This window comes from Lipotes vexillifer, unplaced genomic scaffold (genome assembly GCF_000442215.2).
Source record: "Lipotes vexillifer unplaced genomic scaffold, Lipotes_vexillifer_v1.1 scaffold19, whole genome shotgun sequence".
NCBI classification, from domain to species: Eukaryota; Metazoa; Chordata; class Mammalia; order Artiodactyla; family Lipotidae; genus Lipotes; species Lipotes vexillifer.
Genome location: NW_006793856.1, coordinates 493,862 through 508,610, shown reverse-complemented (window position 1 = coordinate 508,610; position 14,749 = coordinate 493,862). Strand labels below are relative to the sequence as shown.

General features: G+C 34.1%; 1 protein-coding gene across 1 annotated transcript in view; it reads left to right on the top strand.

Annotated features, from left to right (window-relative positions):
- MYCBP2 (MYC binding protein 2) overlaps nt 1–14,749 on the top strand; it is a 280,943-nt gene that overhangs the window by 134,308 nt on the left and 131,886 nt on the right. The window contains exons 27-33 of the mRNA XM_007466789.1: nt 1,518–1,609; nt 3,599–3,733; nt 5,334–5,417; nt 6,840–6,936; nt 10,181–10,373; nt 10,906–11,180; nt 12,511–12,732. Of these exons, the coding sequence (XP_007466851.1) occupies nt 1,518–1,609; nt 3,599–3,733; nt 5,334–5,417; nt 6,840–6,936; nt 10,181–10,373; nt 10,906–11,180; nt 12,511–12,732 (1,098 nt within the window). The remainder of the gene's footprint in view (nt 1–1,517; nt 1,610–3,598; nt 3,734–5,333; nt 5,418–6,839; nt 6,937–10,180; nt 10,374–10,905; nt 11,181–12,510; nt 12,733–14,749) is intronic.

Sequence of the window (14,749 nt, the reverse complement as noted above, 5' to 3'; positions counted from 1 at the left end):
CCCCCCCCCCCCCGCCCCTTTTTTTGGTTTACATTGTTCACCCCTGTATGCCCGGTTCTTAGAACCCTGCCTGGCACACAGTATGTGTTCAAAATTATTTGTTGAACATAAACAGGGGAGCCAAATTAGGGGCAAATCATTTAAGGACCTTTATATCATGCTACAAAGAAGGAGAAGAGAAACCATTGAAGACTTTTAGATTAAGGAAGTATTCTAACCAGATACTCATTTTAAAAAGACTGCTGTGGGTTATTCAAGAAAAGCAAAAACCCTTAACTTTGTGGAATATGGGTTAGAGCAAGGAGAGAATGGAGAGAAGAACTAATTGGTTCATATTGAACTCTTCTAGCTAGTAACACTGCTAACACTGGTTGCACTGGCAAGCTTTGGTACCAGCAATAGGAGAGATACAGTGCTGGTGGAGAGATTTGGGAAAAAGGATTATCCCAGGTTTTTTAATCTGAGTGAGTAGGTGAATGATAGTGCCATTAATCAGAGCAGGGGAGGCAGGAGGCAGGAGAGATGAGTCACTTTACAACTGGTGAGATCGAGCTGCCCTGGGGAATCCCAGGCGCAGACTAGGATCTGAGGTGGAGACAGATTTTTAAACTATTAGCATATATAGTTGAAAAATGGAGACCTCTAACAGAGTAATTGTCCAGTAAGTTTTAATGTCCCTGTCTCTTCCTTCTTAGTCTTTTACTCACCTTTCTTGTAGTTCACCTACTATAATCGTCAAGAGAAATAAGGGTTTTAAAAATATGTATTAGTCCATTTTTTTTAAAAAAAAGATCCCTTCCTCATAATTCTCATTTATTTTCACTTAATTTCATAACTTTTCCTATTTGATATCTTCTCTTTTATTCTTTTCCCTGTACTCTGCAGTCCTCCCCCTTTTTTTATAACTGTTTTATCCCCCTCACTCTATCTCCTTTTCCCATGCCATTTGAGCTATTTTTTGTTACCTGTTTTCTTAAGGATCCTTTCCTTCTATTATTCCTCAGCTAATATTTTTCTAGCCTTTTTTTTTTTTTGGCTGAGTATTTTTCTAAGTGTTCCACAAGCATCGTTTCACTTAATTCTGACAATTACAATGAAGTAGGCGCTGCTAGTGTCCATCTCCCTTTAATGGATGAGGAAACTGGGTCCTAGGATCTCACAGCTAGTTACACGTTGAAGCAAAATTCTACTGCGTTTGGAGGCTCACTTAGAACTTAGAGCTCTCTCACCTTCAGATGTTTATATCTGGTACAGAACATTTTTGGAGCATTTGCTCTAAGTAGGCAAATATATAAAATAAGGAAAACTGAGGTTAGCACAGACCATAAGACATGAGTTTCTTAATTTAGATATACAGATTTGTACATTTCACTGAATAACATTTTTTAAAAGCAGGTACTCTTTTACATTCTGTAGTGTCCAGCATCTACTGGAGACACGAAATTATAAACATATTATTCAGCAGGTCTGCATGACTGAGTGACTGGGCACAATATGTTTTTCTCCTCTCCCCACAGCTGTTTGAGTTAGGTCCTGAGGGAGGAGATCATGAAACTGACGGAGACCTTCTTGCAGAGACTGATGTGTTGGCTTATGACTGTGCTGCTAGGTAAAGATTTCTTCAGTATTCAGTGTAACCCTTGCATACTTGACATGACATATTTATTATAAGTGAATAATGCAACTTAAAGAGAAGCTTTTAAGTAATCTGTGATCAGATGCTTAAAAAACTAAATTATATACTAGGTGACATAACTGTTGCTTTTAACAATGCTACATTAAAACTAATAGTATCCTTCATATTTGTATTTCACAAGATAAACTGACTGTTTCTACATTGAAGATGGAAATATACATATATTTTGCACACACATTTTCATGCATCACTTAGAGAACACCAAACATGCTAGTGTTCTAGTGATGCAGTACAATTATTTACTACCGGTAGCGTTATGCATACTGTGTCAAATAGTCATAGTGGGTCGTACTTCAAATCACCTGTATGCTCTGACACCAAGCCTATAGTATTTGCTTGATTATAACACGCTTGGAGAGGTGGCCAGCTTTACTGAAACCTCTCAGGAGGTAACCAGAATCAGGATGTTTATTTATGAAGGTTCATTAAATAATAAAGAGACTTAGATTTTATCAGTCTTCTCTGTGTAAACTTAAGAATTATCTCAAGACTGTTATGACAAGTTAGAGATTTGAATCAGGGAATATTATGATGAGAAAAAGAACGGATTTGGACTTCATGATAATGGTAGTATACTGTCTTTCCCAATGATAAATAACTACATTAAGAAAACCTACTGTGGCATTCAGAAGCTTTTTGTTAATGAAAATGTATCTTTTCTGAAGATGGTAGTAAGGCATTGAGTTTACTTTTAACAGACAAATACTTCTTGAGAACAAAGTAGTAAACCTAAAGAAACTTCTGACTGTTTCTTCACTCTAGGCATTGGCCATATCAGGAGATACTACGCCAGTAACTTCTTAACGTTACACACAAATGACGATTAGGGAAATCTCAGGAAAGTTAATTGATTGATTAATTTTTAACAAAGACTTAAGATGCCATTGTTATCACTTTTTTGAGCATATGATTGTGAGTCAAAAATACAGCGTACGGTTTTATGTATAGAGAATCACCTAGATATTCTTCATTTGCCTCCTAACGAAGCCCAGATTCCTAAGGCTGGTGTTAAAGGCCTTCCACAGTCTTTCACAGCGTCTTTTTAAACTTTCCACCTACGACTTTTCTGTATCTGTCTCAGTGCTTTAACCTAACTGGACACCTTGCCACTTCCAGACCCCGTTTTGTACTCTCAGACCCCTGCCGATCTGTTCACGACAGTCTTCCCCTTCCTCAATATCTTTATTCTTCTCTCTGTCCCAGCTACAACCAATTTGCACTCCTTCCACTCTATTACCTAGAACTTCGTAACTTGGGTATATCTTTATCAGATGCCCTTATTTGTATACGTGTGTTTTCTCTCCTAATTTAATAAACTTTTTGTGTAGTTACTGCGTGACAGGCTCAGTTCCAAACAATTTGGCTAAACTCAATTCCCGGAACAGCCCTATCCTATGAGCTAGGTATTGTTTTTAGCCCTATTTTCAGATGACGAAACTTAAGTCACAAAGAAGATGTAGTAGTAACTTCCCCAAGGTCACCCAGCTAACGAGTTACAAAGTCAGGCCTTGAACTCAGGCCATCTGACTCCAGAGCTCTCGAAAGACTTTAACTGAATACATGAACCTTAAAGTTCAAAGTTTTCCAACAAAGCTGGCATGTTTTTTTTAACAACAGTTAAAAAAAATTGTCCTATTTTAGTATGAAAACTTTATAATATTTAAGCAAGTTTTAGAACTCAAGATGAGGAGGAAGAAATGTAATGCCATCACTGTAACACCAGTAACCATTATTTGTGTTCTTGTCCAGACTTTTTAAAATGGAGGGTTTTTAATGTTGTTGGACAAGAATCTTATAATAATACAGTGTATCATGTTTTGTTTATAAAGGATTTAAAAAAATAAATGTATGTAGCAGAGAAGTACAAAGGCATTGTCTTTGACACATTAATTTTCCTCTTAGAGAAAAATATGCAATGATGTTTGATGAACCAGTCCTCCTGCAAGCTGGCTGGTGGTATGTAGCCTGGGCTCGAGTGTCAGGACCCAGCAGTGACTGTGGATCTCATGGACAAGCTTCTATTACCACAGATGATGGGTAAGCAGAATGTTTAAGTATTCCTTAAGCAACTCCCTTTTTTGTTAGTGGAATATTGTTTTGAAAGCTCAGAGGTCTTTTTATTTTTTAATTTTTTTGCGGTACGCGGGCCTCTCACCGTTGCGGCCTCTCCCGTTGCGAAGCACAGGCTCCGGACGCGCAGGCCCAGCGGCCATGGCTCACGGGCCCAGCCGATCCGCGGCATGTGGGATCTTCCCGGACCGGGGCACGAACCCGTGTTCCCTGCATCGGCAGGCGTACTCTCAACCACTGCACCACCAGGGAAGCCCTCAGAGGTCTTTTAGTAGAGTAAAAAATCTTTGTAGGTCTAGAGCATAATATGACCTGCTAAAAATTAAATTCATATAATCGCATGCCAAATTAAGGTAAGACAGAATGTGGAGATAATAGAACTGCTATTCTTTGCTCTTGTCAGTTGGCATTTGTGTGTATTTCTGGATGTTACCTTGTTTAAAAGCTTGTTTGCAAAATTAGAAATTATACAGAGGAAAATGACAAGGATAGGGAGTTTGGAAACCATGAAAAATAAATATATACATGCCATAAAATTTGACAGTGCTTTTGAAAATACTTTATAAATTGCAAAGCCTTAATGATATGAGATGCTACAGTTTTAATAAAATGTAAAGGGAAATTTACCGTGTAAATTTCAAGTATAGAGCACTTCCCAGTTTATAAAATACTTTCATTTATATTATCTTGTTTGATGCCCTCAGTAACTTTGTGAAGTGGTTATTAGCCCCGTTTTTACACTCGGGAATAGAGAGACAAAAGGTGAAACGATTTGCGTCAAACTGTATGGCTACTGTGTGGCAGAACGAAATCTGGGCCTGGAGTTTCTTGACCCTAAGTCCAGCCTTCTCTATACTCTGTACTCTGATTCATGTGAAAGGACCATCATTTATAAGAGAAATTCAATTTATTCTTTATTATTCTTGAGCATAAACTGTTTGAAATGGGTAGAAGTTATGTAATCATGTATTTCATATAGTTTCATTCAGCTCGTAAGAGAGCTGACCAGAAAAAGAGCAGACTAATTTATGAGGTGAATTCTGTGTTCCTGAATGTTCAAGTAGAATGCTGAAGATAAATTAAGTCTATTGTTGTAACATATCATTTTCAGCCTACTCTAAGATTGTATGGTAGAACTGGGGAGAGTGCTTTGGTCCTGGACTGTATGATTCCCATATACAGTTCATTCAACCTTGGAATATCATAGCATTTTGAAGATAAAGTTTATGTTGTATCTATTTAAGCAGATTTTAAACTGTAAGTTGAAATATTTTGTTAGAAGCTTATTGTTCTGGTTAAAGTTGAGCTTTAACCAGGAGGGAGGGAGCAGAGCAGCTACTCACCTAGGAGCTCCCAATCAGGTTCAACTCTTTCATTTAACCCATTAAGGCATTCAGAGCTAGAATTAAAATCAGACGTGTCTTTTTAAGTGTATTTTTGGCCTTAAAGAATGAATCTCTCTTCAGTAATGTAAGATTTGAAAGCATGATTGTTAAACTTTTCATTCCCTTCCATGAATCTTGAATAGTGTTGTCTTTGGTTATATTGTTATTTTTTCTCTTCTTAGGGTTGTTTTCCAATTTAAGAGTTCAAAGAAATCAAATAATGGTACAGATGTTAATGCTGGTCAGATACCTCAATTATTATACAGGTATTTAGCGTATTTATAATCAACATGGTTTATTCTTTTAATATAATGAGCTAGGATCACTGTAATATATATGGCATAATAAGGGAGAAATTATTTGAAGCATTTAGCTACATTTAATACAAACATTTAATTTATGTTTTGTATATTTTTAAACATTTCTTTACCTCAAGTTAATTTTAATAAAATATCTCTAATGACTCAGATTATCTGTATTATGCCTATAACAGTATTTTAATAACTTATTTTTTAAACCTGTTGATTTTCTTACCAATTTCAGAATGTTGTAAACTTTAAAATAATAAAATTTATCTTAGAGAAATGAAATCTGAGTGTTAGGTGGGGATTTTAGATGTAGGCCTGGTTGATTTGTTCTACAGTTTTATATTTCTTGTTCATCTTGTGATGGAATGAATTGGAAAATCCCTTACTGCTGAAAAATTTCCACCTTTAAAATATCAAATAACAACTTGCTCATATGATAATACTATTATATTTTAACATTATTTAAGAATTTTAATTACTTCATGGTAATTGAGACATATATGGGAACAATGCCTATGTGTGTGCCCATCTATATCTAGGTGATTACTGCAATAATTTTTATTTTTTTAAATTTTATTATTTTTTTTTTGCGGTATGCGGGACTCCCACCGCTGTGGCCTCTCCCGCTGCGGAGGACAGGCTCCGGACGCGCAGGCTCAGCGGCCATGGCTCACGGGCCCAGCCGCTCCGCGGCATGTGGGATGTTCCCGGACTGGGGCACGAACCCGTATCCCCTGCATTGGCAGGCAGACTCCCAACCACTGCGCCACCAGGGAAGCCCTACTGCAATAATTTTTAGATTAAAGAATTTAAATAGATATAAACCCTCACTAAAAACTGGCATTCTTACTTTAAATAGTAAAAATCAAAGGCAGTACCTTTAGAACAGTGATTCTCTGTCTTCTATATCTTTTATACTAATATCTTTAAGAATCTAGATGGTATATAACCTCACTTTTTCCAAGAGGATATTTTTGTTTGTTTTTATGCAATCTGCTATAGTCAGTATTTGTAATATGTAGCATTATGAACATAGCAAGTTGCTTGGACTACTCATGGGTACAGTGGTTGAGTAACTCTTTAATGGTAGCATTTAATAGTAACATTACTAGAGAACATAAGTTACATAACGTTGTCTAGTAAGAGAAGAGAGTTTCTACTCCCCAGTCTTACAAAGGTGAGATTTAGAAGATGAGGTACTTACGTGCTAAAAATTTTGCTTAGCATTGGAAAATGTTTGTAAAAAGCCCCATATTGGGATTTTGCCTAACAAAAATGCTTAAATGTTTAATTTGTTTTGCCATTGCAAAAATGTATATTTGAGAATAAAAATGTCGGTGGACTTTCCAACATAAATTTATGTATGTATGCTACCTTCAGACTTCCAACCAGTGATGGCAGTGCTTCAAAAGGCAAACAGCAAACCAGTGAACCTGTACATATTTTAAAGAGATCTTTTGCAAGAACTGTCTCAGTGGTAAGCCATTTTTAAAAATTTCAGCTTTTCTGTCCAGTGCTGAGTTTTGTTTTGATGTTTAGCATTTAGCCACTTTTCTAAGAGTTTATCTTAGCATAGCTTTATAATTCAGATTTGTTTATATTAGCTTTGACATCCCAGGCCAAAGAATATGCACATTAAATAATGGAAAATAGAGATAGTGACTGATTTTAACATACCTTGCTATTTCTGAAATACATGGTGAATTTTCTTATAAATTATGTATGAACACATATGCTGAAGGAGGTAGAAAGTGAAGGAAAAGTTGAGTGATATTAACCAAGAATGTTACTCTAATGCTAAAGAATTAAGTAGAAGGGTCATATATCTAACTAAGGACTTTGTTGAATTACCTGACCATCCCCTTCGGACATTTAAAGACGTGATGCCATTGGGGTTACCAGTGTAGAATGGAAAGCCAATAAGATGTAATTGAAACACCATGGTGTTTCAGCTCAGGAAGTCTGAGTTAAATTCTTGCTCTTTCATTTGTTAGTTGAGGACTCTTAGGAAGGTTATCTCGACTATATCATAGCATCCTTATGAATTTCTGGGTCAAGGGATATAAAAATTCTATTTAATTTGTAAGGCTCTGTATGAATATGATTTATTAATGTAGCTGGTAGTCTGTCATGTTAGTAAAATGCATAGGGAGAAGGCTTTTTTCCCCTTTTCTTCTTAGTTTTTTTTTTTTAAACCACAAAACTAATACACGTCCCTGGTGGGAATAGGGTTAAAACTATACTAAAATTATATTGAAGTTCTTTTCCCATCACCCTTTTATCGCCATATGTAACTGCTGTTTCCATTCGGATGTATATTCTTCCAGACTATTTTTTGTACATAAACAAATTTATTAGTCTGTTTACTGTATGCTATATAGACTTCTTGTTTGTTTTTGATCATGCTTAAAGTTCTGCCTATTACTTTTTAAAAATTTCTTTTTTTTTAAAGATGGTAGTAAAACTTCACAAATGACATGATTTTTCTTTTATTTATTTTTTTATTCAATTATAGTTGATTTACAATGCTGTGTTAGTTTCAGATGTAGAGCAAAGTGATTCAGTTTTATATATATATATATATATTTTTTTTTTAGATTCTTTTCCCTTATAGGTTATTACAAAATATTGAGTATATTCCCTGTGCTATACAGTAGGTCTTTGTTGGTTATCTATTTTATATATAGCAGTGTGTATACGCTAAGCCCAAACTCCTAATTTATCCCTCTCCCCTTTTCCCTTTTGGTAACCATAAGTTTGTTTCCTATGTCTATGGGTCTGTTTCTGTTTTGTATATAAGTTCATTTGTATCATTTTTTTTTTTAGATTCCACATATAAGCAATATCATATGATATTTGTCTTTCTCTGTCTGACTTACTTCAGTTAGTGTGGTAATATCTAGGTCCATCCATGTTGCTGCAAATGGCATTATTTCATTCTTTTTTATGGCTGAGTAATATTCCATTCAATTCCATTCTATTACGTTCCTTCTTTATCCATTCATCTGTAATAGCAGCACTAGGGCTGCTGTGAACATTGGGGTACATATATCTTTTCGAATTATGGTTTTCTCTGGATTAATGATAAAAATTTCATCAAATACGCTCCGGATATATTCCATGTTAATACATTTGGCTCTATCTGAATTTTTTTAATGTTTGCTTAGTATTCCGTAGAATGGTGTACTCTAATTTATCCAGTTCTATTCCTGCCAGAGGACTGTTTGTTTCTCATTTTTCACTATTACAGTTGTCCCTTGGTATTTGAGGGGGAATTGGTTCCAGTACCCCCCCCCCACAGATACCAAAATTCCTGGATGCTCAAGTCCATTATATAAAATAGCACAGTGCTTGCATATAACCTACACTCATCCTCCTGTGTACTTTAAATCATCTCCAGCTTACATATAATACCTAATACAATGTAAACGCTATGTAAATAGCTGGCAATGATTCAAGTTTTGCTTTTTGGAACTTTCTGGAACTTTTTCTTTTCTGAATATTTTCGATCCCTGGTTGGTTGAATCTGCAGATGCAAAACCTGTGAATACAGAGGACCGACTGTGTATCCATATCTGTACACATGTGTCTTTGATACTTGCGTACTTCTGTGACTATTTCTACTGGAGGTGGGCTCATTTAAATTTTGATATATCATGTCAAATTCATCTTCCAACAGAGGGTGTGCTTTGAATAAGAGGTTCTTAAGAGCTTTGGCTCCTTGGTACCTTGGCATCCTTTTAGTATTAAGATCAGTTTGTTATCTTTTGATCCAAATAAGTATCTTTGCCTCTGTTATGTCTTTTTCAGTGATCTCTTTTATCTGTGTGTAGTAATTCTTTTATATTTATGTCTAAGTGATTTTGTGGTCATTAGGTAATTGTAATCTTTGTATAAGAAACTTACTCATTCATTTCTTTACAGTGTTAAAGTACAAACCTTTATTCTTGGTTTTGCCATACCAGAGGACTGATATTTGGTGGGGATGAGGGAATAAGTGCTTTACTTTGAGATTCATCAAGTATCTGTCATCATAAGCATGATAAAACCCACAGGCCAACTAGAATAGCAAGGGATGCTCACCACCCTAAACTCATATTCTAGAATTTTTAAAGATCCAAATAAGTGTGTTTTTGTATTTTCTAGTCAATTTTAAACTTCTGTTAACTTGTTTATCAAGATTTGGCTGTAGCTTGTATTGTAAAATTTAATATGTAGGCAAAAAACTTATTTGATATTGTCACTGATATCTAATACTGGAATACTTTATTATATTCAAAGATTATTAAAATGCTTAAAATACTTTCATTTATATACTTAATACTACATTGACAATATAGAGTTTAATTTTTCTTTCAAGTAAACGTGTTTATAAGTGTTTTTCTTTTTTTTCTTTATTTATATGATAAACTAGATAGGTTGGTAGCAACTTAAAACTTAAAAAGTTTTTTAACTTCTTTAACTTAAAAATGTATTTTTAAATAGGTAAATCTTGAAGAATGTTGTTTTTATAGATGCCTAAACTACTTCACCTTTTTTGTCAAAGATATTCCTAATGGTAATGTAATGAATGAACTAATAGAATGTCTATTATTTGGGCTACCAAAACTCAGTACAAACTTCAAGGTAAACTTTTCAAGTTGAATGTCATCTTTCCATTTGATTCAACCTATGGTACCATTTGAACTAATTGTTATCTATTTTTTCATATTCTGGATTAGGAATGTTTTGAGTCATTGTTGAGTATTCTTCACTGGAGCTGGACCACCTTAGTCTTAGGAGTTGAAGAACTAAGAGGATTAAAAGGATTCCAGTTTACAGCCACACTTCTAGATTTAGAAAGACTACGCTTTGTGGGTACCTGTTGTCTGAGGTTATTGCGTGTCTATACCTGTGAAATTTACCCAGTGTCAGGTATGATACATTTTTTAAATGGCTTTTGAGGAGAAAATGTTTTGAGACATTGAGAAGGTTTATATAGGGATTACCAAAAGTTTAAGATCCCCAGCTGCCTTTATTTATCCTGCTCACCCCTGAATTGAGGGGAGAAACTTGGCTTGCTGTGATGCTTATATATTTACTTATAAAGAACATAATAGATTACATGTCATTACGATAACAAAAAGTCATGTTAGACTAAAGTTAAATACTCTAATAAGGTGTTGTTATAAACAGATTCTGTCAGATATAAATATTTTGAATGACTGATTTGGATTTAAATGCTGAAACCTGTGCAGGGTTTTTGGGTTTTTTTTTTTTCCCCCATTTAAGAGTCCTATTTAAAAAGAAATAATTTTGGACCACACATAATCTCTATATTGTTTCATTTCTAGGTTATTAATACTTATGATTTTTAGCCATATAGGAAATTACTTGAATTGTATTGAATGTTTTCATACATATTTATTATTCTGTTTAATTGGCAGTCTGCTTTGTTCTCTTAAAGCTGCAGGAAAAGCTGTTGTAGAAGAAACTAGCAAATTGGCAGAATGTATTGGAAAAACCAGAACTTTGCTAAGAAAAATTTTGTCAGAAGGAGTTGATCATTGCATGGTGAAGTTGGATAATGATCCCCAAGGATATCTCAGTCAACCCTTGAGTCTCCTAGAAGCTGTCCTTCAGGAGTGTCATAATACCTTTACTGCCTGTTTTCATTCTTTCTACCCGACTCCTGCCTTACAGTGGGCTTGCCTTTGTGATCTACTGAATTGTTTGGATCAGGTACTTTAAGTTTGTAAAATGTCAGTTGAAAATATGTTATGCTACTTAATACTTTTCAAGAAAATATATTTCAGTTACCTCAATCTTTTTAACTTGTATAAAAGGTAAATTAAGAAATCAGTTTAGTATATGTGACTTAAATTATTAAAGTTAAAAAAACTGTTTTTCTGTTTGCTTTATCATTTCTTAATTATAAAATTGGCAGGCACGTTGTATAGCTGCTGGGTTGTTCTTTGAATCTATAAGTGAGAGCAAGGACAGTTCATGGTAGCCCCTGCCACTCCTATATCTCCAAAACAGTCAGGAGAGAGAGCTGCAAATGAATTTGCATGCTAACATCATTCATTTACTCATGAGGAAACTGCAACCCTCATGAATGTGTATGCCCCAAATCAGTTTCCAAAACCCTGAGCAAAATACTGGCAGAACTAAAGGGAGAAGTAGACAAATTCACGTTGATAGTTGGTGACTATCAGTAATTAATAGAACGTAGAACTCTTTCAGTAATTAATAGAACAACTAGACAAAAAATATCAGTTGGAATACAGAAGATTTGAACAACACTATCCACCACTTTGGCCTAACGGACATTTATGGAAAAGAATGTGCAAGTTGAGTATACATTTTTGTTTCAAGTATACATATTATGTTCACAAAGGTATATTACATGCCAGGTCATAAAATAAGTCTTAGTAAATTTCACAAGATTAAAATCTTAAAGAAAGTGTTTTCAGACCACAATAGAAGTAAATTAAAAATTAAATGCAAAATATAACAAGGGAAACACCAAATATTTGGAAAATAGACAACCCTTCTGAGTAACCAGTGAATCAAAGAAGAATTCCGAAGGAAATTAGAAATTTTTTACACTGAAGATAAAAATATATCGGAATTTATGAGAAGTAGCCAATGTGTTGCTTAGAGAAAAAAAATTTTCTTTTAATGCTTATACTACTAGCAAAGAAGAAAAGTTTAAAATTAGTGATCTAAATTTCTACCTTAAGAAGCCAGAAGAAGAGCAAATCAAACCCAATGTAAGAAGAAAGTAATAAGGAAAGGATCAAAATAATCAAGAGCCAAAATCAATGAAATAGAAAATAGAGAATATTAGCAAAGTCAAAAGTTGGTTCTTTGAAAATAAAACAAAAATTTTAAAACTCCTAGGAAGTCTGATTGAGAGATAAGAGAGAAGGAAAAAACACAAAATACCATTATCAGGAATGAAATAGGAAAGATCACTAAAAGGTTGTTTATCTTTTATATATCAAAAAACTTGGATTGTATTGATGCAGTATTTCTTTAGTGGGGTGTATCTTTTTGTCTTTAAAAGGATATTCAAGAGGCAAACTTCAAGACATCAAGTAGCCGGCTCCTTGCAGCTGTGATGTCAGCTCTGTGTCACACTTCTGTTAAGCTGACTTCTATCTTCCCTATTGCATATGATGGAGAAGTACTGCTGCGATCAATTGTTAAACAAGTTAGCACAGAGAATGACTCAACACTGGTTCACCGTTTTCCCCTTCTGGTAGCACACATGGAAAAACTCAGCCAGGTAGGTCTTTTTCTGAAATATCTTTTATATTGAAGCAATAAAACTGTAAATGGAGACATACCTAGCTTGGTGCTTATTCTTCTGTATCAGTACGTATATTTACCAAATAATTATGAGTTTTACGAGGAGTTAAAATTAAGAAAAAAAATTTTCTCTGTTTACCTGTAAATGAGCAATCTTTTTTCTCTAATTTTTCATTTTAAATGATCCCTAACCCATAAAGAACTTGATAGAGTTATGAGATAAATTCCTGTATGTTTGTTTTTTGCTGAACCATTTAAAAAATTGCAGATACTATAAGCAAACTTTTATATTCTAATATAGTATTTTAGATTGCCAAGATAGAATTTTAGGGAAATAAATAATTTTAAAAACATTTTTTTCTATAACATTTTGGTATGTTAAGTATTATAAAACAGTAGTCATAGGAAACATTGTTTAATAAGTGCTTCTGGTTTATTAGAAAGCATTGTGGAGAAAAATTAAATATACATGAAAACCATATATAATTACTAACAAGTTTGATGAGAAGTAATCTTTAAAATTAAAGCAAAAAAAAAAAAAAAAGTAGAAAATAGAACAGTTATCCCAATTAGTGTACAGTAGCAATTTTCTGTTGACTGAAGAAACAGAAAAATTATGAGAAAAATTTCAATGACATACAGAAACAAAACAGGACAACAGCAGAATGGGAAGAAAATTTGCAGTTAATATAATACCTTTGTAGTATCCCAGTAGAAATAATAAAAGTAAATATAAGAGGGAATTTAGAGAGTAAGGCAGCATGGGAAAATTCTCACCCTTACTAGTAATTAAATGTGGGTGAAAGTTCTATCAAGGTATCAATATATTTGTAAAAAATTAGGACAAATAAATTTTTTCTCTTATAAAGCTCCTGTGCTGGTGAGACTGTGAGGCAACCTACTAACCTTGTTTAAGTGAAATAGTTGAATTTGGATATATCAACTTGATAGAATATGGTTCTATCAGCCATGAAAAATAACTACATTTACATTTAATATCAAAGCAGATGTTTTTAAGTTTTTAAAATAAAAAGTCAGAAACCAAAGTATATATATATACACTATGGTGACAAACTATGTAAAATATGTATGCAAAAACCTGCATATTTTAAAAGAGAATACTGGAAGTAAAAATAATATTTAGGTGATAAAGCTATGGATAATCTGGTTTTCTTTTTTTTTTGCGCAAGCCCAGAGGCCATGGCTCACGGGCCCAGCCGCTCCGCGGCACGTGGGATCTTCCCGGACCGGGGCACGAACCCGCGTCCCCTGCATCGGCAGGCGGACTCCCAACCACTGCGCCACCAGGGAAGCCCTGGTTTTCTTTTTAAATTCCCTTTAGTGTTGCAGTGTTTTCCTTAAAAATATAGTAAAAGTTCAAAATATTAAAAAAATTTTTTTTGAGAACTGCTAACATTTGGTAATTATTAAAATTAATAATTGCATATTTGCATGTCTGTATTAATATTCTGTGAAGATATCCTGTTTATTATATATTCTTCTACCCTCTTTTTAGTGGATAATATAGAATTCTACCATTTGGACGTAGCATAATATAGTCAACCAATCCTTTCTCTATATATATTTTTAGATTTTCCCAATATTTCAGTATTTTAAACAATGCAGATGAAAATATCATTGACTATATTTTTATGTGTATACAAAGTGATTTTTCCAGAATAAATCTTCAGGAGTGGAAAATTCTTAAGTCAAAGGAGAACACGTTAAGACTTCGCTAAAATTGCCAAAATGCCCTCCAGAAAGCTGATGTCAGCTTGCATTCCCCACCATGTGTATACAAAGTGATTTTTCCAGAATAAATCTTCAGGAGTGGAAAATTCTTAAGTCAAAGGAGAACACGTTAAGACTTCGCTAAAATTGCCAAAATGCCCTCCAGAAAGCTGATGTCAGCTTGCATTCCCCACCACTAGTGAATAAGAGTTCCTTTTGCTAAAATTTTAGTGGCAGTAATGTGTTAATATATATATATATAT